The following is a 23,587-nucleotide window of genomic DNA, read 5'->3' as shown; positions in this document are numbered from 1 at the left end:
ACAAATCATTTGTTTGAGATTTTGTGTCTTGAGTATATATTGAAAAAATTAATTTTTAATATGAAGTAAAATTTCAACCTTTGAAAGTAGTTGAGGTGATAGATGTTCAAATTCATCAAAATATGTTATAGATTAGATCAATATGAAAGCATGTTAAGATTGTACACATTGACTGTATATGAGCAGGTGAGGTTCCGGTTGTTAATTGTTGAGCCTCATGTGTGATTTCTATGCTTAATCTGGTTGTGAACAATAGAATATATGCTATTGTTATTGTTTTTCAACTCAGGTAACTGTTTTAAAAGCTTTTGTTGTTGAAAATGTATATCTTATTATTTTGTATGTTATTTATGTTTTTGTATGATTTTCATTAAGTTGATTCATGTTTCATATGTAATGCTTTGTACGGGAACCAAAAGATTTATGATGACCAATGTGTAGAGCTGATTGTTTAATTCTAAATTTCAGTTATTGAAAGTTGTGATTAACTCTTTAACAGTCCTCTTATTCTATTGCCCTTTAATGTCGCTGTCCAAACAATGTTATATTGGTGGTTCAGCAAGGATCTGTTGTAGGTGTTCTATGACCCCTCGTCTTTATTTTCATTCATTTACCTGTATTTTATCTCACCAAACATGTCATCATGGTACAAATGAACTACATTCATCAAGGTTTGATCTATACAGAAACTTTAAAATTGGTTTAAAAAATATAATCTTAAAAATCTTAATGCTTCATGTCATAGAAATTGTAAAATAATGGATAAAAATGTAACGATTATTTTATTAGTGGCCATAACTGTTTTTAGCATTTTGTGAAATAAGGCAGACAAACCATGCAAGAGTGTAGTGTTTAACACATTTCCCTCACTCACTCATCTGTTAGCTGAGTTGAAAGACTGACAGATGTGAGATATCTTGTATTCTGTGAATATGGAGCATGGAGCCCAGACAAATATTAGATGTGAAGGTAAAGTATTTATATTCACAGTTTTAGTGAGGTTATCAGAGTTGTGTGGCTGAACTGATTGCAGTCGATTGCAGTCGACTGAAATCAATTCCTTATTCCTGTTCCTGTTCTTGTTCTTGTTCCTGTAGGTTTGTTGTAAAGCAATGGGTTACTCTTGGGTCTGGAACTCTTGGAAACACAGATTTATTGCAGGGTTGTTAGGTTGTCGTGTATGGAGCTGTGAAGGTCTTGGTTGGAATTGATCTTCAGTAACCCATGTTTGTCATAAGAGGCGACTAATAGTATTGGTTGGTCAGGCTTGCTAACTTGGTTGAAACATTATCTTATCATAAGCGTAGATTCAGATGCTCATGCTGTTTATCACTGGATTGTCTGCTCCAGACTCATTTACTTGACGCCATATAGCTTGAATATTGCTGAGTGGGGTCAAACTAAACTCACTCACTCATTCACTCACTCACTCACTCAACAAACTATAACTGTTGTTTCAGTTGAGAGTAGAATTGAGAGTACCATTACACAGAAGTTTAGCCTCAGAAAGATAGTTTCATCATTCACAAACATATATATGCCAAATATATAATATTGCATTTTGGCATTCTGTTCTTGCTAAATCCTATTAGATTTGAGTTAGAGTCCTTTTAATTTACTGTTTAATGTCAGGGAGACAGACCACTGTACTTAGGATTATGGGAATAGGTACAGTGAAGAACCTGAAACATCCAGGCATTTTAAGCTTTTGCCTCATGAAGTTTGTGTTAAATATAGTATCCAGTAAAAGAAATATTTGGCAAGACACCTTCAATAAATGTTTGCTTTCTCATTTAGAATTTATATTTCACCAATACTATGTGCCGCTTTCCATCTCCGATTTCCCTCTGGCGCCATTGGTATCATAAACATGTGAAAATAGATTTGGGGCTTACTTCAGTAAAATAAACAGAATCTTAACCATGATTGCCTATCAAAAGGCTGGGCGTGTTTCATCTGCGATCATTCACCACAACCATTCACATCAATTGGATGAATCTTTTGAAAATTGTTGTCGAAATATGATTCCATATTTCACTCATCTGTCTCACACCCAGTGTATCTGTTAAATATTTAGATAGAATAAAATGTTCCTGTGAAAATACAAGTGGCATAATCTTGAAATCAAAAAGCACACCCTGCCAATGCTTGAAGGAATGGAAGATCATATTGATGCTATTTGCCACAGAACTGATAAGGAATAGCCAATAATACTGATGGTACTTTCCACTCAACTGATAACGTTATAAGTGAAACAGTTTATAGGAGTGCAGTATTTTACTTCAACGTTTAACTTTATGTGGCAGCTTGATGATTCTGTTATTGATATCACTGGTCATGTTTATAGTAAGCGTGTCAGTACTGAAGGAATACTGGGACAGTATTATTATTGAGTCAAGGGAAGGAGTGTGTGAGTTTAGCTTTAAACCACACTCAGCAGTATTCCAGCTAAAGCTGTCTGTAAATAACTGAGTCTGGATTCAACAATCCCGTGATCAACAGCATGAGCATCTGTCTACACAATTGTCAACGAAGTCAGCGAGTCTCGGCTGATCACCTGCTCTCCTCTTGCAACATTAGTGTGGGTTACTGAAGATCAGTTCTAACTTAAACCTTCACAGGTTATTTGAATCAAGTCAGAACATGATAACAGTGTTAAAAGACATGCGTCTTCATCCATGAGGTAAACGACCTGTGAAGGTCCCGGGGTAGAATAGGCCTTCATCAGCCCATGCTTGCCATAAAAGGCAACTATGCTTGTCGTAAGAGTCGACTAACAGGATCGGGTGGTCACGCTTGCTGACTTGGTTGACACATGTCATCGGTTCCCAAATGCGCAGATCGATGCTCATGTTGTTGATCACTGGATTGTCTGGTCCAGGCTCGATTATTTACAGATCGCTGCCATATAGCTGGAATATTGCTGAGTGTGGCGTAAAGCTAAATGCACTCACTCACTCACTCATGAGATAAACCATGTGTTGACATTGACTCAGATCCCATGAGAGATCACGGTTGACCGATTTGTCTCAGTTCTGCAATTTGTTGTACAAAGTTGCTTCCCTTAGATACACCAGGAATCTATGAACTCTATAGCCTGCAGGGGCAGTTAGGTAGCCTAGGGGTAAAAATGTCTGCTCATCACATTGAAAGCATTTGATTCCTCACATGGGTACAATGTGTGACACCATTTCTGGTGTCCACTGCTGTGATGTTGCTGGAATATTGGGTATTGTTAAACCATACTCAGTCTAAGACCTATGTCACTATGGTTTATTCCCCCTTGTTAAACCAACATGTTCTAATGCATCTGGAATCCAGTTAAAATGCATAGTAACCAAACTAGCTCTCTTGCGAGACCCAAGTAACCAATCCTTCTTGTAATGATGGGAAAATACAGTTGGTATTTGAAGCCGCAATGGTCCAGATAAAATCCACAGTTGCGCTGAAGTTATTGCTGAAATGTCGTTATACTGAGATATTGTTTAGATGGTGATGAAATATTGCTTGATATTCCGTAAACTAAAGAAGGTTGGCAGCAATAGTGAGAACGACTGAAATGTAAAATCTTAAGATAATACTGAAATATATCTCGAGATACTGAGATACTACACAGACTCTGAGGTATTGCCAAGACGTTGTGTATCACAGTAAAGCAACTGGTTCCCATCACACTCCTCCAAAAACAGGCATGGAATAGGCAGATAGGAAAGTTGTATTTGCAATTAACCCAGTAACAGGTGCTACACTTTTCCATGTCTCTAAACTTGTTATCAACATTAAGGGGTGGAACTAGAATATTCAGATGTTTGTCTTATTTTCAGCATAGATTCCACTGAATGTTTACCTTGACTTTTTCATTACAGGCCTAATGAATATTTATATCTGATGACTTGCGAAAGAATCTGATGCAATCATCGAGCCAGCTTTCTGAAGTGTGTGTTAAATGTTCAGTTTAAAGGAGCTGCATTTTTAGTGAAAAAAGAAACTAAAATCATGTAATATGGCACCACTTGTGTCATTGTTTTGGGCATATTGGAACAATACCTTTTTGTCTACATCAGTTATACCACTAGAATCCCCTATGAAAAGAAGCAGTGCGTCATTGATGTTTGAAGCCAACATAGACTTGAGCGAGACCAAATTTAAACGTTTGAGACCCTCAGTACTAGCGCTGAGGGAAATGAATCAGGTTTATGACTTAACCACTGAGACGAGGAATGAGAAATCAGTTGGATATATTAGATGTCCAAATTTGATACAGTGTTCGTTTACATGACCCATAGCTTAATCTCTGAGACTAGACTGACTTTAAAATTCCTTGGTGCTCTGGTGTAGCATTGATAATGGTTTTCTACTCCTTGTAGTCAATGTTGGATTGATGTTTGATTGCGGTTTGATTGTGGTTTGAGTGACTGCCAGATTGGCGTGTGTCTGGAGTGTGTCAGTGGGCGGGTTGCCAGCAAGGTCACCAGGAAGGTCACACAGCTCCTGCTTGCCGGTGTTGATAACCTGACCCGCTTATGTTGTAGAACCATGTGAGAAACGTGGAAATGTACCGGTTGTGAGGACTTGGCAGTGAACACGTGTTTCCTCAGCTAGTTGGCTTGCTGAATTGGCATCAAGGCCCACAGACCTCTATTGGTGTTGATGTAGGATTTAGATGTATGTTAGCTCAGATTTTATCTGCTGTAGACAAGTTATGTAATGTAATATGTCTCCATTATGCTGTGTGAGGATTGAGAGTGACTGTGGTCTGAGGACTGAGAGTGAATGTGGTCTGAGGATTGAGAGTGAACATGGTCTGAGGATTGAGAGTGACTGTGGTCTGAGGATTGAGAGTGAATGTGGTCTGAGGATTGAGAGTAAATGTGGTCTGAGGATTGAGAGTGAACATGGTCTGAGGATTGAGAGTGAACATGGTCTGAGGATTGAGAGTGAATATGGTCTGAGGACTGAGAGTGAATATGGTCTGAGGATTGAGAGTGATTGAGCTTGTGTTGGAGTCTTGGTGGGGTTCAGGCTTTGTCACAAGCTTAAATTCATGTCTTATTTCTCAAAGAAGACCAGCTGCCAATTCCAACAGGTATCTCTAAAGCCAATAAGACCTCAACTTGTATAATGGATTTCAATCTAACAGAATTGGTTGTGTTTAGGCCCTTGTGAGATGTGTTGTCTTCAGGTCAGTGTGAGATGGGTTGTGTTCAAGTCTATATGAAATGGGTTGTCTTCAGGTCTTTGTTAGATGGGCTGTCTTCAGGCCAGTGTAAAATGGGTTGTGTTCAGGTCACTGTCAGACGAGTTGTCTTCAGGTTAGTCTGAGAAGGGTTGTGTTCAGGTCAGTGTGAGAAGGGTTGTGTTCAGGTCTTTGTGAGATGGGTTGTGTTGTCTTTGTGAGAAGGGTTGTGTTTAGGTCAGTGTGAGATGGGTTGTGTTCAGGTCAGTGTGAGAAGGGTTGTGTTCAGGTCAGTGTGAGAAGGGTTGTGTTCAGGTCAGTGTGAGAAGGGATGTGTTGTCTTTGTGAGAAGGGTTGTGTTCAGGTGGGTGTGAGATGGGTTGTGTTCAGGTCAGTGTGAGATGGGTTGTGTTCAAGCGCTTGTGAGTTGGGTTGAGTTTAGCTTATAAGGTGGGTTACCTTCAGGTCTCTGTGAGGTGGTAGGTGGTCAGGCCAGTGTGAGATGGGTTGTGTTCAGGTCTTTGTGAGAAGGGTTGACATCGGATCCTCTTGATGCATATAAGATAAATATGTGTCTCCTCAAGATTTTTCTTCAAAGGGCCTGATATGCTGTATGTGTATTTTGATTGCTTTTATTTGTATAATCAACTTTGTTGTGGAAGACATTTGTTTGCAATTACCAATGTATTTATCCTGCATATACATTAATCATCACCATGACAACCCCTGCATATCATTTCCTTATGCCAGACAATGGCCAACCTGATTAACAATGATGTGTATATAGCAAATAAACAATAACCACCATTGTTGATCTATTTTTGTATGAATGTTCAGTATTACCTGATTTTACTAAGATATAAAATAATACATTGCAGTATTATCCATGTCAGTGTTGTCATGGCAACAAATGCATTTATTTAACATGAAATACTGGTATTGCATACTGGGATCATAATATTATATTGATACATATTATAGAATGAAACATATTTTTATCATACGTTACATATTTGTTCTACATATGATTAATATGTTATACCAACAGATGCCCTTAACATATCTTTGCAAACTCAATATACCAGTGTCAATATTTTTTCTCAATAAACCCACCTTTTAACCCAGTTGTCATACAACATGGCAATAATGTTTTCAGTTTTGTAGATGAGGCATTGTTCTAGAAGGTGAATAAGGTGTTTTTTTTATTGTTGATAATAAAAGCATTCACATTCAGCTTCATACATGGAAATATTTTGTTCAACAAAATTGAAGTTTACCTTTTCAAGTTTGTGACGAAGGCTGTTCTGTGTTTTTATTGTGGGTGTATATATATTACAGTTGTATAAACCAAAGGTTTCATGTCGTTGAACTTTATTGTTATTGTTCTGTTATAAGGAGTAGTCCCCATTCTCTGTGTGCCAAAATCAGTGTTAAAGTAATAGTAGATATGTATATATAGCAGATAATCATCACAGTGTTCAGGTGACAGTTCTAAGATGGAAACACTCTTTTGATGATAATTATGCAAGAGCAGTTTAATTGGGAGACTATACATATGATGATGATGATGATGATGATGGTGGTGGTGATGGTGATGATGATGATGATGATGGTGATGGTGATGATGATGATGATAAGTCAAAAATATTTTTTCAAGGGAATTTCTAAATCATGAATATTCTTCAGATATTGAAACAACAAAATGTGTAAAAATATTACTAATAATAACATCTGCATAGTCAAAATTCTCGGATTCCCCTACCAACAGTTGGATATGACAGACAGAGCTTCAGTCTCTCCATTGGTATAGTGTGCAGGCAGCTATACAGCTCTGCCAGCGAAGCAGTACAGCACACTAGGCTAGCCATGTGATTTAGAGGTAGGAGGTTTCCTCGTGGTGAGGAGAATCTACAAACCAGTTTTCCATCGTGGCTCCCATTGTCTACTTCCTGTCTGATCACTCCATATATTGACTTCCTTCTGCACCTGCTAATTATTATCAATTGTCTGTCTTTTACACCCTTCCCAGCTGACTTTGTAAATATATGCCCAGTCTGTGATGTGTACCGTTTCTTGTCCAATCCAGTGAGGTGGGAGGCACCTATAGGCGGTGCCTCTCACCTACAAACATTTTTTTAAAACTTCCTCTGCGTGACCTTTGACCCTGAAATACTATACGATCATGTAATTATAATTTATTAACTAAACTGCCATAAAAGTCCATCGGTAGACTACTTTGCTGAATCAGGGATATTCCCATAGGCTGGGTCCAAGTGATGTCTCTTAGCAACCACAAGCAACCGTCTCATTGGTCATTTGTAAGTACATGTGGTACCAAGGACGTCCCCCTAACAGCATCACATGCTTTCCTTTCGTCATGGGTGGGGTGAGGGAGGAGCTGAACCACTTAAGGACCCTGCCAACCACCTGTTGTGAAGCTCTTCCTTTCTCCTCCCCTGAAACATCATCAATCATCATAGGACAATACAACCTCAAGTGGCTGTTCCAACAACCTTCTACCCCCTCAGCAAAATACTACTCCTGTCAATCCAAAAGCAACCCTCAACCCCTCACCCATCCTCACACCCACCCCCATTCATCACCCCGATGGGAGTCCCCTATGTTTGATTCACACAGCTGCAGGTTTTAGCTGAAGTAATCAAAATCTCCCTCCCTCTCAGAGGAATCTGTAGGACTCCTCTCATCCTGCCCGATGATGAAATCAACTGGGTTTATCCAAACAAATATTCAGATGAATAAAAAGTTCTCCATAATATCAGCAATAACTGGTGCAAGTGGTCGTCAAGTTGCTTCAAATACGTCACACCCCATCTCATTTCAACACTATCAACATCCAGCTCCCATGAAAGCACATCACTTTCTCTAGCTAATGTAACTGGAAGCAATCACTAAGTACTGTTTTTCTTTACAGAAGAAGATAGGATAACGTTAAATGACAGTGCTGAGAGGAAATTTGAAGTACCTCATGACTTGGGGAAAAAGTTTCATTTGGATTCTGTAATTATTCAGAGCCATCAAATCTACAAGGTAGCAAGTGTTTCTGCAGTGTGCGAATAAACATGGAAATATGGGACTTAATGTCCTTCATAATAGCTACTGCAGTATACTGGAATGTGATAGCCATAAGTTTCTTATCAAATGATCAGAAATTGGACAAACCGGGAAAAACACTGTTTCATCATGAATTTGGAAATGGGTGATTTTGTAACTAAGCATGATTCATTAGAGTATTGATTTTCATATTAGTGTTAGTATTTAGTATTTTGTGTTCACAATATCATAACTGATCTAAATACAATGAGGGTTGTCAAGGTAATTCACATTAAACTATTCCAATTTGACCCAAACCAGAGACTCATAAAGATATTAGAAGGATTGTCTGAAGTAAATACTGTTCATTTGTTTTTTAAAACTGTCTGCAAAAAATACAAAATGATAAATGTTACGGAGTTTACAAATGTTTTGTAGTATTGTGCATGTGGGAAAATACAGGGCTTTGCCAGGTGTGAGCTTGAGGGACCCTCTACTGTTAATACAATGACCTTACTGTGTTTTACCATATCGAGGACACATGTGTCTGATAGAGCAACACATGGTGGCGCCCCCTGGTGGTAAATGGCCAACACCAACACACACACACGTTGCTGGGTCACGATGCAATGATTCAGGCACTGAACCTACTTCCCTTCTGTACATTGATGTGATATGGTTCTATTTGGAAACAATTTGGTCAGGCATGACAGGAAGGATGTGATGGGTTTTGTTCGTCTTTGAATAATGGTTGTGTTGGCGTGGACGATTGTGTTAAGTCTTGGCAGTATTTGTGTTGTGCAGTAGTGTTGTTTTACGACATATTGTGTGCTTAGCCGAACGGAATCAGCGTCAACTGCCTTCACATGTCAGAGGTTCTGTTCAAGAATGGTCAGAATCGTTAAGTGTTTCCTTAGCATCATACATTTAAGGGTATGCTCTTCATTCTTTGATGCATAAGTGTTTAAGGAGCAGTTTTGTGGTTAAAGCATTCACTTGTCATGGCGAAAATACTGGTTCAATTGTCCACATAGGTACAATGTTAAAAGGTCATTTCTGATATTGCTGGAATATTACACAATGTGTAATGTCGACCTTTGTAAGGGTACTCTGACCTTCATCACAATGGCTAATGTCAACTTAGTAAGGGTACCAAGACCTTCACCAACACTGTGTAATGTCAACCTTTGTAAGGGCACCATGACCTTCACCAACAATGTGTAATGTCAACCTTTGTAAGGGTACCAAGACCTTCACCAACAATGTGTAATGTCAACCTTTGTAAGGGTACCAAGACCTTCACCAACAATGTGTAATGTCGACCTTTGTAAGGGTACCAAGACCTTCACCAACAATGTGTAATGTCAACCTTTGTAAGGGTACCATGACCTTCACCAACAATGTGTAATGTCAACCTTTGTAAGGGTACCATGACCTTCACCAACAATGTGTAATGTCGACCTTTGTAAGGGTACCAAGACCTTCACCAACAATGTGTAATGTCAGCCTTTGTAAGGGTACCAAGACCTTCACCAACAATGCGTAATGTTGACCTTTCTAAGAATACCCTAGAAAGGTTGACATTAACCATTGTGATGAAGGTCAAGGTACACTTGGACAGGTTGACATTACATATTCACAGTGATGAAGGTACAGGTAGCCAGATTATGAATGACATACATTTAGGTTTCATGGACATCATGATATGCGAATGAAAGATGACATTAATTTTGTTTCCAGTGAGGCTGGGGTGACCTATTAAAGGTCAGCATCAACACTTTAAAGATTGACATTTCCTAACAGAGATCAAATATTGCAGTATTGATTCCTTTCAAGGTTAACTGTAAATCTATGAATTAATGAGAATATGCTCATCCTCATAAAAGTGATGGAGTGAGTATGGTTTTACACCTATTGTACCTATGTCTTTGGCAAGACAAGCTAGTGCTTTAACCATTTGGCTCCCCACCACCTTGATAAAAGTGAAAATGTGTAGAAAACTGACAGGTGGAGTAAGACCTGTGGTAGATGTGGCGGTGGTAGTGAGTGACCCCTGTGTGAGAGTCAGGCCAGTCCAGATGGCCAGTTCCTGGTGTGGTCAGCCCCTTCTTCCTGTGTATACTCGCTGGTTAAACAGGAGGCACTACAACCAGGCCACAAACACTGTACACATACCGTAGTCACTGTATTAAATGCCCAGTTCCAGTAAGTCACCCTGACCAGCTTCTAGGCTAGAATGTTGTTAATCTGGGGCGGTGGGGTGGCTTAATGGTTAAAGCATCTGCTTGTCACACTGAAGACCTGGGTTTGGTTCCCTACATGGATGCAATGTGTGAAGCCCATTTCTGGTGTCCCCCCCCCCCACTGTGATATTGCTGGAATATTGCTAAAAGTGGTGCAAACATTAACTTGATTACTGCTGTTAATCTTAGAAACTACAAATAATGGAAATTTTCATGACCATTATATTTCCTTTATAATAAGGATAGTTTACATAAAGGAAAAGCATAAATGAGGTATATATTGTCCAGTAACTGGTACCAAAAAGTTTAGTTGCATCAATATTTGAACTATATAGGTTCACTGTTGCTCAATTCAAATCAACAAATTTAAGTCCTGTATTGTTTTAAAAGGCTCTCCCTTTGTCAATTTCATAAACACGTGGAGCTTTTATTATGGCAAATATGGTAACCAGTGTTTCTCCCCGTTTTCCCAGCATGATTAAAAATATGATTCTCTGAAATTCAACTCTTTCAAAATTTTGTCTCTTTCAGTTGACCTTAGATACATAACAGAAATTAACTAAACCTGCCCATGATACACTCTTCATTTCTATAAGATCTTTGGCAACCCATGCTTGTCGTAAGAGTTGACAAATGGGCTCAGGTCTTCAGACACACTGACTTGGTTGACACATGTCATTGTAGCCCAGTTGCCAAGATTAATGCTCATGCTGTTGATCACCAAGTTGTTTGATCCTGAGGCAGACCACCACCATATAGCTGGAATATTACTGAGTGTGGTGTTAAACAACCAACCAACCAATCAATGTCATATTTCTGACCCAGGTATGTACTTGCTGATTTTTGCAAGGTAGTTTAACCTAAATGTCCGATTTTCCCTCAGGACCAAGTTTCTAGAGCAAGTATTTACTGTGTAGTAGATCAGTAACACAAGACAACGTCCTGACGGCGTTCAGGTGGTCCTTCTCCTCCATCACACAAGTGTAATGTTCCTCCATCACTCCATAACTCAGCCATCTTCTCCCAGATGAGGCAATTATCTAATCTCCAAGGAGGGCTTGTCTGCAGACTCATCTAACTAGAACTAATACCCAATAGAACAAGTCCATACAGCTACTTGTAGAGCCTGGATGGAATTGGCTGCGCGCATGTTTTTTGGTGTGGCGTGGAAGTCTAGGTTCTGGTTGTATTTTTTTTTACTTAATGGTTAATCCTGGTACATTAAGGTTCTGTGAATAATACCTTACATATATAATGATTCCAGTGCTGTGATATGAAGGGGGTGGTGGGTTAGTCTAGTTGTTGAAGTGTTTGCTCGTCATGCCCCAAACCCGAGTTTGATTCCCATCATGGTCACAAGGTGCAAAGATCTTTGCTGTTGTCCCTAATGTTGGAATATTGCTAAAAGCGACATAAAACCATACATACTCACTCACTTGAAATCAAATTTGAACTTTTTGTTTGGAAATATTATTTGAAAATATGTTTCTAACAAATTTATATCGTATATATTCAGAGTCTAAGCATTAGTAGTCTACTTAAGGCTTCTGAACCTGAAGGAATTTAGACTTTCTGTATTTAGGGTTTTAACACTGCAGGGAATGCTAGAAAATAGGGAAAATGATGTGAGACAGACTTTCATGTATGATGCAGAGTAAGGAATGGCTAATAGTTGAGCTGATAACCATGGCGTCAAGAAATTGCCATTTTTGTCTCCATCAATGCAACATCCTCCTCCGTGATGAAAGGATAAGAGATTCCATTACTATTGAAGTAAGACCCATTTATGTTTTACAGTGTGATTCCAATTCATATCATTGACAGAACGAGTCTATTTATTTCCATTGGTATCTCTACCATCAACAAATTGCACTTTTTATCTATGACACTCTCCCTCAATCTGTCATAGCCTAACTCATATGTTTGTAAGGTCAAAGGCCAGAACATATGTACATTTACCTACAATTAAATCCTAATTTTTACATGCCTCGCAAATTTTGTTACCGGGTATTTCTGTAAAAGGAAAATTATGAAGTACTTAGAAATGACTGCAGTAAGCCATAAATACATTATCTTATCTTTGTCATCTTTTATATATTGCGTACATTAATCATACATAAATACGTCATGACCTTTACAAGTAAGTATGTCAAGGTCATGCTACAAGGTCATGTTGGGTTATGAAGCTGAATTATGGATATTATATCGTGTGTGGTTTGCCCCATTTCATCATAAATTGTGAAAAATGTGTATATAATTGTCAGAATATTTATCCATCATAAGGGGAAAGGCCATTTACCTCTGATGGAGAAGGCACCTGGGGTCAGAGGTTATCAGCATTTGATGGGGTTTAGTCATTATCTGATGCTTTCATCGTGTGATAAAACACAAGTAATGAGGATGTTGCTGCTTGTATCTCATCTCCATGGTTATGGATGGTGACAAGTGAGGATTTCTCACCAATGGATAACTTGCTCAATACACAAGCCTACCAAAGAAACTTTCCCACAGTGCAGATAAACGCAGAAAACCCACATTAATCGAGGAAATAGCAACGTAAACATTATAAATACCTTGCTACTGAAAACGTAAAAGTTGTAACTTCATATAAACTGGATAAGAAAATGGAAAGTCTGCAGCTTTGATTGTCACATGCACACATGGATGAGGACATTTTGAACATGTTACATTTTTCATTCTCAACAAAAGTTACATTCACTTTTTTAAAGTATTTCTATTGTGTTATTTAGCATATATCATCATCATATTTGTGTGCAAACCTGTTTAGTTTACTTTCCATTTGTATGAAATGACTGACAGTAATTATTTCAACATATTCAATACTTCTTCTAGCTGCTCAGAAACTGAAAAGAAGTGTGAATCATACTCAGCATGTGCAGTAGAGGTCAAAGTTTGCTGATGTGAAAATGTTGTAGTTTCATAGTCTTTTGTTTCCAATTTTACTCTTCCAGTAGAGAAGTAATATGCCTATTTGTTGCTATTTCCATGACTTGCTCTCTTGCTTGACATATGTCATCATATTCTAATTGCTTAGATCAATGCTCATGCTATTGATCACTGAATTGCCAGGTCTAGTCTTCTTTTTTACTGCCACCATTTAGGTAATAGTGGGGTTAGGTATTGAATTTGTTTTTTTGCCATTACCTGATATATTTTATTATGTGGAAAGAAATGTGCAAAAATGACTGGTCAGTCAAATTATTTGCATAAGCAAGCGAAATGTTGGGGCATTTGGGAGAGGAAGAATCACATCACCCATAAAATGAACTTCTGAAGGTGACTTTGTTTCTGTAAAGAAGCTAGTGTGGCAAATGTATGTTGAGATTTTTAATCATTATTCAACGGATATATGATGTTCTAGATTAGAGCAGAACAGGCCCTACATCCCCATCAAACTATTTCATGAACAAAATTCAACAAGAAATAGACTCTGAACAATAGGGAACACCCTGTGTAATATACACCAACACGTTTTTTCTGTATTTCTGTTTACATAACCCTGTCCTGAATCTTCTGTCTCTATTGTGTGAAGAGTTCCTTCTGCTGGTAATTAGCACTATAGGTTACATTTTCTGGAATCTTGTTTTGGAACTTTTGGAGCAGGATTCATAGCTGTCCCTTCAACTGTGTTTGCTGTGTTAATCAATTTGATGCAGAGCAGATATCTCACCTGGTGTTCTTAAAACATTAAGGGAAAGATTAATCTGAATACACATTCCAAGTTTAATGGAATCGGTGTTTAGATGATTCCCAAAATTGAGCTGTGGTATTCACTAGCCATTTGTTATGAAGATTCCTCAGATTTCTAAAGTTCTATGTCTTTCATGTTCTGCGTTGATGGTGGAATCACATTCAGCCTCATTTCTTGTTTGTTGTGATTAGCCGTGTCTTGTTTAAATACAGTAATTGATTAAGGTGTAGAGTCTAGGTCCCCAGTGCTACATATCATTTTGTCTGAAGCTAAATGTGGATTGTGTGGTCAAAATGGCTTCTGGAAGGAACCATACATGTGGGAATGGTACTAGTGTGATATCGCTCTGACATGAACTGTGGCTGCAGTAAAAACTAGGGTTGTAACATACTTTATACGTGTAACTTTAACTATACATATAGCATAAACTTAACCATTAATGGAAAATATGTCACATGAACCAAACTATCATAATCTATTCCTGCAAAGTAAACTATGACAGTTACATGAACTTTTACCTGCGACTGTTACCTAACTAACTGCAACATAATATATGTCTGTTGCATGAACTTGTACAGCAACATTTAGCATTGGCTGTTGTAAGATCAAACTGCAACATTTAGCATTGGCTGTTGTGAGATCAAACTTCATCATTTAACATTGGCTGTTGTAAGATCAAACTGCAACATTTAGCATTGGCTGTTGTGAGATCAAACTGCAACATTTAGCATTGGCTGTTGTGAGATCAAACTGCAACATTTAGCATTGGCTGTTGTGAGGTCAAACTGGAACAGAAACTTTGTCTGTTACATAAATCGTATCAGCAACATAAACTTTGACTGTTACATAAACTATAACATTAACTGTGGCTGTTACATCAATTGTTCCTCCAGCACAAACCATGTCTGTTACACAAAACTTAACTGTACCAGAAACAATGGCTGAGAGACAATACTTGAGAGTACATTGTACTGTAACATTGATCTGACTGTTACATGAACTGTGCAAGTAACATATCCTGTGAGAGTATGATGTTTATTTGTAACATTGCAGTGTTCTGCCACCTGCGGCTCTGGTCAGAGACAGCGGGTAGTGGTGTGTGTTGACCAAGCAGGGAACACCCAGCCCACCACCACCTGCAGCAAGAAGATGCCCCGGAACACCAAGCGATGTACACGAGGTCATTGTCCCCACTGGAACAAGGGTCGATGGAGCAAGGTTAGTGTTCGCAGAACTGTGGCTGTCCAACATGGTGCAATGAGCACTTATGTATAAGTGCTGAGAATTGGTTGAAATCTCACAGTTGATGATTGGTTCATGAAAGAAAATTGGTTAGTGTCATTTTTCAGATTTTCCTATACATATTCTGTGTCTGTGTCTGTGTCTGTAGATCCTTGAAAATCTGGGTTGAAATTGATTTTCATGAACCCATATTTGATGACTTATGGCATTAGGGGGTCAGACTTTGTTGATGCATTGATCAGTGTTCCTGACATCAGTCTCAGGTCTCAATATTTACAGACCAGCATCTTGTAGATGAAATATTGATGAATGCAGCATTAAAGAACAAACAAACAACCCCTCATAGATCATTGCGATATTACCAGAATATGACAATCCAGCATATACCAACATTTCTACCCAATGTCTGCATCACTAGGTTGGCAAGCATCAAGTTATATGGAAGGTTCCACCTGGCTTGAGAGTGCACTAAATATATCTGCAGTCATTAGAAGGACATCAATGAATAAAGAAAGTCCCTAGATTGCCACCATTAATCACTGCCACTGGCAGCTTTCATATTCAGTTTGTGTTGGAAGATAATTTCAAGGCCACCAGAGTGCAATGTCAAACGAGAATCCAGTCTTGCAATATCTGTATTCACGAGAGTCTTCACAGAACTCTTTATCAGGTTGTTAAGTACAGAGTTACAAAGATCGTGTGCAAAATCAGACTGAATGTGCAACTGTTTGGGTTAAAGCATAATGCCACATCACCTATATCTTCAAGAAAACGTAATGCATTTCTGTCAATAATACTAACTGTCAGACCTCAGCGAAGCTACCATAGTATTTATTCCCCCCAAAATCATGTATTTTGATTACAATATTAAATTAAAAAGTTAGAATGACTTAATGCAACGTTGCATCAAATCAACTCTTGTGCCCTCCACTGGAAGAACATTATTTTAAGCGAACCCCAGAGAGTTATGTCCCTGAGAGCACTCTATACAAATATCATGCTAACGACAAGGCAAACACCAGTAACACTGTGTGCAACAGTTTTCGATGTTCAGAGCAATTGTTAACATTCAATGTATGTTCCATAAGTGTTCCCCATTTGGAAGCTGTTCGCCTTAAAGTTTCAATTATCAATATCAGGCAAGTTGTAAGGGATAATATTGCATATACTTCATCAATAGGAGGCTGAAATGAGTGCATATGCCCTAATATGTATGGTATAACCCAAATTATAGTCAAAATTGTGTGACTTTCTGCCTTTAAAGACATGTACAAACATGTGGTTCCGTCATAGACAGAATACATTGTGTAGGGCTCACATACACAACAAAACTATTGGCTAACTTTCTGGTGACATAACCTGTACACTGCCTGTATGGTTGTTATTAAGGTTGCAGACATGTTCGTAATGACCCTGTGCAGGAGAAAGTAAGATCCAATCATCTTCTTGTCTCACTTCAACTACGAAGAAGAGATGTTAATGAGAAATACATGTTTTGGCCCATCATCTCCGAACCATCATTAGTCTCTATCCAAAGTAGTTGCATAGAGTTGAACCAGGTCAGAAAATATTTAAATCAGTGTTAGCCGATCATGGATCATGTTTGTTTTCTTTCTTTAATTCAGTATTTTATTGATTTAGGATTGACTGGGGTTACAAATGTTTGATTGAGGATTGACTGAGGTTACTAAGGTGTGATTTAGGATTGACTGAGGTTACTAAGGAGTGATGCAGGATTGACTGAGGTTACTAGAGTTTGATTCAGGATTGACTGAGGTTACTAAGGTTTGATGCAGGATTGACTGAGGTTGTTAAGGTTTGATGCAGGATTGACTGAGGTTACTAAGGTGTGATGCCGATCATGGATCATGTTTGTTTTCTTTCTTTAATTCAGTATTTTATTGATTTAGGATTGACTGGGGTTACAAATGTTTGATTGAGGATTGACTGAGGTTACTAAGGTGTGATTTAGGATTGACTGAGGTTACTAAGGAGTGATGCAGGATTGACTGAGGTTACTAGAGTTTGATTCAGGATTGACTGAGGTTACTAAGGTTTGATGCAGGATTGACTGAGGTTGTTAAGGTGTGATGCAGGATTGACTGAGGTTGTTAAGGTTTGATGCAGGGTTGACTTAGGTCAGAAGGATTTGATGCAGGACTGATTTGAAAGATTTAGTGCAGATTTAATTTGACGAAATGTATAGTATACACCAAGTGTTGTTAAGCTGGGAAACAATCATCAATGACTGCAAACCCCAAAAGGATTACACTTTCTGTTTTCTGCCTTTGTTTTGCAGTACATCTGCAGCTATTGTTACTTTTTGAATACAAGAACATATATTTTCAGTGAATTGCATGAAAAGTCAAATTGATTTTCTTCAAAGCTAAGCATTTCTATTTTTGTTTGTGGTTGTGCGTCAATCTATGCCGTCAGATCCTGGCATTCCAGACATTGGTCTGTTCTGGTTTTCTAGGTGTCGACATGGAACAGGTGTGAGGAAGACAAGCTTACTGCTCTAGAGCAGTGCATCTCACACTCAGCACAAATTTATCATGATTTCAATCCTTTTATTTTGGTTGAAATGTAATTAAATGAAACACATTTTCTTTTAAATTTCCTTTAAAAGTTTAATCTGTAAATTTATCTGCAGGCTTGCGACAATTTCTTTCAAATACAATTAAAAAGTTCCATGTGATGTTATTCCCAGAGTTTATTATTTTGCATTTCCCTGTTTTTACAGTTAATGTCTGTGTATACTTGGTAGGGATTAATGTGGAATGAAGTTCTTTAGATTGTTTGCAAATAAGTAGTGAACATGATTGCTAATACATGTACAAATTAAATACTAAGTGTTTGTTTGCTTTTGTCTTACATGTGGTGACCCGTGAAGGTCCCAGGGTAGAATAGGCCTTCAGCAAATCATGCTTGCCATAAAAGGTGACTATGCTTGTCATAAGAGCTGACTAACGGGATCGGGTGGTCAGGCTCGCTGACATGGTTGACACATGTCATCCAATTGCGCAGATCGATGCTCATGTTGTTGATCACTGGATTGTCTGATTTACAGACCGCTGCCATATAGCTGGAATATTGCTGAGTGAGGCGTAAAACTAAACTCACTCACTCACTCACTCTTACATGTGGTACTTACTTTTGAGAAGTCTTTGTTAAGGATTAGCAGTGTCTTAAAACTCCATACAGTTTTATCAATACATATTTGAAAGATATCAGCTGTTTTAGTTACTTATGTATTTTTTAAAAGTTGTTTTCAGTTCATCCAAGATGGGTACACTTGAGACAAGTAAAAAACTAATATACTTTATATTATGATTAAGTCTGAGCTCTGATTGGTTGAAACAACAAACAAAGAAATATGACAATATTCCAAACATTTAGGTAGAGTTAGAATCAATGTCATGTAAAATGTATGTTTAAGTACTTCGAGTGAGAATAATTAGTCTTGTTAAGTTTTTCGTTGTGGTTGATCTGACAAAACTGTGTTGTCAATAAGTGGTCAGGAAAATGGTATTTTCCCAAATTTCATCTAGGAATTACCCAATATTAGAAGAAAAAGTGTATTTCTACAGATCTGTACCCGTGCTGTCTGCTGGGGGAATGAACGGAATGGGGCAGATCAACCTTTGGCTGTATTACAAAATAAGGCACAGGCCGGAATTTGTCTGCTACTGAAGTGGGAGGCTTATCTAAACAGCAGGACAGAGAGAACAGGCATCAAATAAAGCTCTTTTGTATATAGAAATATAAAAGCATGGAAGGGGATATACAAATATCACTCTGCAGATGGAACCGATCACGATGCTGGACTAAAATAGCCAATCAGATATGCTGATGCAGAGATATGTAAGAAACTTGACATATGTAGGAGAATATTGATGGAAAGATTGCAGAGCTTCAGTGACGGTTGCCATACAATGTGTATATAGTCTGTGGGCAGTGAAAATGTACCGATGAATTTCACTTAAAACAAAAAAAATTAAATTGAATATTGTGAAATTTAGATTGCAAATCCTCATAATTTTTGCTTACCAGTGGAACATTTAAATCTCAGAATTGTATTCAGCTTTGGATAAAAGTTGTTTAACAAACGATCATAGTTTCAAATCACTTTATTTGTTTGTATTTCAAGGGGGTATGCACATTAAATGAAACACCAATAACAAGAAGGGTTGGACTAAGTTAACACTCATCACATACTGCATGTGCATTTGTTTCACTGTTCCAGCTACTGTGCTTACTCCCTTGTAATACAAACCAATAGAAATGATTTGAATCAGGGATCCTTTGTTAAATAACTTTTATCCTAAGGTAAAATGAAATTCTGGGACTTAAACTTTCAGTTGGCAAGGTCAAATTATGATGATTCACAATCATAATTTCACTTTATTTTATTTGGTTTACTTTTCTGTTTTCACTGCAAACAGACTTAAACTGATTTGTTGCCATGACCGTTGTGTTCATTGTTAATCAGAGTTTAAACATTTTGTCAACGAAATTAAAATAAGTTGCATTAGTTTTTGTAGTTCTTTTTACCAATGCCTAATATTACATGAATAATTTTCATAAATTTGATTAATTAAAATAACACTAAATATGTCATAATATGTACACAATATACTTTTGTAGGAACTAGAATGGTTGGGCGGGGTAGTGGTTAAAGCATTTGCTCATCACGTCGAAAACCCAAGTTCAATTCTCCACATGGGTACTATGTGTGGAGCCCATTTCTGGTGTACCCTGCCATGATATTGCTGGGATACTGCTGGAATATTGCTGGAATATTGCTAAAAGCATTGTAAAACCATAGATACTCACTAACTCACTAGCTGGAATCAATCTGAACAAGTCAGAAAGCCACTGCAACAATATCATGAAGATCTTGTCTTGTTTGCCATTCAGTATCCAGCGTCAGTGTAAGATCTTGATGTAACAGGACCTGGTCTTGCATCACATTGTTCTAACATCATTCCTTACAAGCAAGCCTGATCGCTTTGATCACAATTTGTATCTCTCATCACTGTGACCAAATCACAAACTCTAATGTATGGTGACAGATACTTCAGTAAGATTGTTTCAATAGAAGATATACCATCTACCCGGAGAAACTGAATATCTTATTACATTTTTAAGAAGGAAGTAAAAATCAGCCTACTCACAGTAGCATTTGTGACTCTTTCTGTAAAGTGCCTTGAAGCGTTTGGTTCCATAATGATATAAATGGATAACACGTTTTGTATCATTATTATTATTATTATTATTTTAACAACCAACTTTCATCACAACAATTCCAAACTTTCTGAACCTGACGACACCTAAAGCAATTTAACGAATGTTGAAGATTCAGTAGACATTCCTAAGCTGTTTTAGGATGTGAAGCTATGAAGGCAATAACCTAAGAAAGTCAGCTTGTTCTCTAGAATTATGACCTTAGACGACCTGGTTTCATTACCCCACAAGAGAAGATCCATCGGAAGCTGTCTGAGGCTTAGAACTAAAGGAGACGCCCCTTCAAGTTCCTCAATTACCTTCTCAATCAATGTCGGGAATGCTAAACAAAAACTCCACAATTTGTCTTTGAAATGCCACCTGTTGTATATAAGGCTCACTTAGCAAGGTGCATTCTGGTTAATGTTTGTAAACTATTTACGGTTTGAAAATTGTTCTGGGGTTAAATAATTTCGAGTATCGAGAGTTAACATAATTAGGAGGAAGATTTACCTATTGCCATCTTGTTTTAGAAGGAAATGGAGCACTGATTTTGGGAACAATTTCTCAGGAGTAAATTAGATTTTTGTTGAGAATTTGGGAGTTCATAGTTTCAAACCATCTATACTCGTTATTGAGAACTTAGTGTATGCAAGGTGATGCTGGTGCGAACCCTCATGCTGTCTGAGTAGACTTATACAAGTCTTTTAGGTAATAATTAATAGTTTGAATGATAATTTCCAACAAACAGAAGTATTCCTCCAACAGACTGGCATCCTTAGACTGTCTACTTATCTCAACTTGGTCCTTAAAAGGTATAATGACTATACATCCATGTGCTTAGTCCTCAGTAAAGCCTTGGGGTAAGGCCGCTGATTGTGTTACTTGTTATTTTCCTGTGTGTTTTGTGACTGTAGGGATTTGGAGATAGATTTATTCTGGATCAGCCTGAGCTTAATTACAGCCTATGTCCACTCACACAAAGCAATTGCAGCGCTATGATTGTTTTTAGTCATTGTTAGAGTGTTGGAGTTATCACCATTGTAGCGCTAAGATTGTTTTTAGTCATTGTTAGAGTGTTGGAGTTATGACCATCGTAGCGCTAAGATTGTTTTTAGTCAATGTTAGAGTGTTGGAGTTATGACCATCGTAGCGCTAAAATTGTTCTTAGTCCATGTTAGAGTGTTGGAGTTGGACCATCATAGCGCTGAGATCCCTTTGTGCAGCTGGGCCCTCAGGTTACATGCATCATCATACCCTGATCATCATGCTTATGATATCAATCACTTGTTTGTCTGTTTTGGATTCAGTATCTTACAAGCTGGAGTGCAACAAACAAATTAATCATTGTCATGCTGTCATCGTCTATGACTGTTCTTGTATTGTCAAGAACTTTTGCATTACTCTTCTTCTTCTTCAAACGTGTCATTTAAATCTGGCTGCAATAACATGGCAACTGCATTTATAGAAGTGTCCATAATTTCACTATCAGTGTGCCAGTAATGTTCACATGACACACATCATTGCCAAATATCTTGTGCTTGATACAAGTATGTACAGAAACTACAGTATTGGAGGAGGATGAGCCTGCTGTACATGCAGACATTGAGTTTTCTGTTTAGCAGTTTCATTAACTAGATCATGATTTTGTTTTTTCTTTTCAGTTTTATTTTGGAAAATGTGAAATTGATTGCAGTTTTATAATATAGATTGTTTCCCATGTCTCTTATGGAATTTTCATGTTAACCCAGTCTCCCAAACAACTCAGTCACTCAGACAACCCAGGCACTCACACAACCCAGTCTCCCAAACAACCCAGTCTTCCAAACAACCCAGTCTCCAAAACAACCCAGTCTTGCAGACAACCCTGTCTCTCCAACAATCCAGTCACTCAAACCACCCGATCACTCAAACAGCCCAGTCTCAAAGTGCTCACACATACAACCCACTCACGAAACAATCGCAAACAAACCAGTCTCTCAAACAACACAGTCTCACAGCTTACCCTGTTTATCTGTTGTGTAAGAGAGAGGGGATGTAAGTCTGACAGAGTTGTCTCCCATGATCTCCAGAACCATAGGTACTCAATGGTACTCCACATAAAGGGATGACATAATTCACAGGTACAAGAGTAAAGGTCTGTCGTAACAGACATTGTGACAGTGTGGACAGTGGCTGTTTCATAAGGTTCTGTAGCGTTTCTATATGTTCTGTCTTTCAGTGCTCTGTGTCGTGTGGTGTTGGGGTCAAGCAAAGGGAGGTCAAGTGTATGATCAGTCGACATGATGTCGTGGATGCAGACCAGTGTCAGAATGCAACCAAGCCGCAAACCACCATGAAATGTCACAGGAAGACTTGTTTGAAGTTCAAGTGGAAGCCGGGAATATGGTCTGAGGTAAGAACATACAGTCGTCCTTTACCTAAAGCGTCTCTTGGGGTCCATGCATGCCCTGGTATAAGATACCAGGAATAAAGGCAAAGTAATAGTATATTTTACCTGTGCATAGCATAACTGCCATTTCGTGTAGTGTGCCCAGTCAAAACTATGTTGTATCGTTGGTGAAAAAGAAAATTTTAACCGAAAATTGGAGATGTCACTAGACTTTGTAGGTCAGTTGTAATTCCTGGTTTGCAAGGCATTGTTTCAACGCGACATTATCATGTATCATCATCTAAGGCCAGAAATAGCAATCATCTTTACCATTCAAAATGATGTGACATGAAAAATGAGTACAGAAACTGATTAAAATGAAATGATGGATTTCATGAACTGTTTTCTTGGTCCCTGCCCCTTACTTAATATCAAAGTTGAAATGTTATCAACTTAAAATAAGTGGTGTCTTTGTGTTCAATAAAACAATTGTTTACTTTTCTTCAGAATCATGCACACATTTGGACACCGCTTTCTAACCTGTTTGGAAAGTTAGTCAGTAGTTT

General features: G+C 38.1%; 1 protein-coding gene across 1 annotated transcript in view; it reads left to right on the top strand.

Moving 5' to 3' along the window:
- The window catches only part of LOC137295936 (A disintegrin and metalloproteinase with thrombospondin motifs 9-like), a 128,324-nt gene that overhangs the window by 95,773 nt on the left and 8,964 nt on the right, over window positions 1–23,587 (top strand). Inside the window, exons 29-30 of the mRNA XM_067827527.1 lie at window positions 15,236–15,400; window positions 22,872–23,045. Coding sequence (XP_067683628.1) covers window positions 15,236–15,400; window positions 22,872–23,045 — 339 coding nt within the window. The remainder of the gene's footprint in view (window positions 1–15,235; window positions 15,401–22,871; window positions 23,046–23,587) is intronic.

This window comes from Haliotis asinina, chromosome 9 (assembly GCF_037392515.1).
Source record: "Haliotis asinina isolate JCU_RB_2024 chromosome 9, JCU_Hal_asi_v2, whole genome shotgun sequence".
Lineage (NCBI taxonomy): Eukaryota > Metazoa > Mollusca > Gastropoda > Lepetellida > Haliotidae > Haliotis > Haliotis asinina.
Note: the sequence above shows the minus strand (reverse complement) of the source record. Positions and strands in the feature narration are given on the sequence as shown.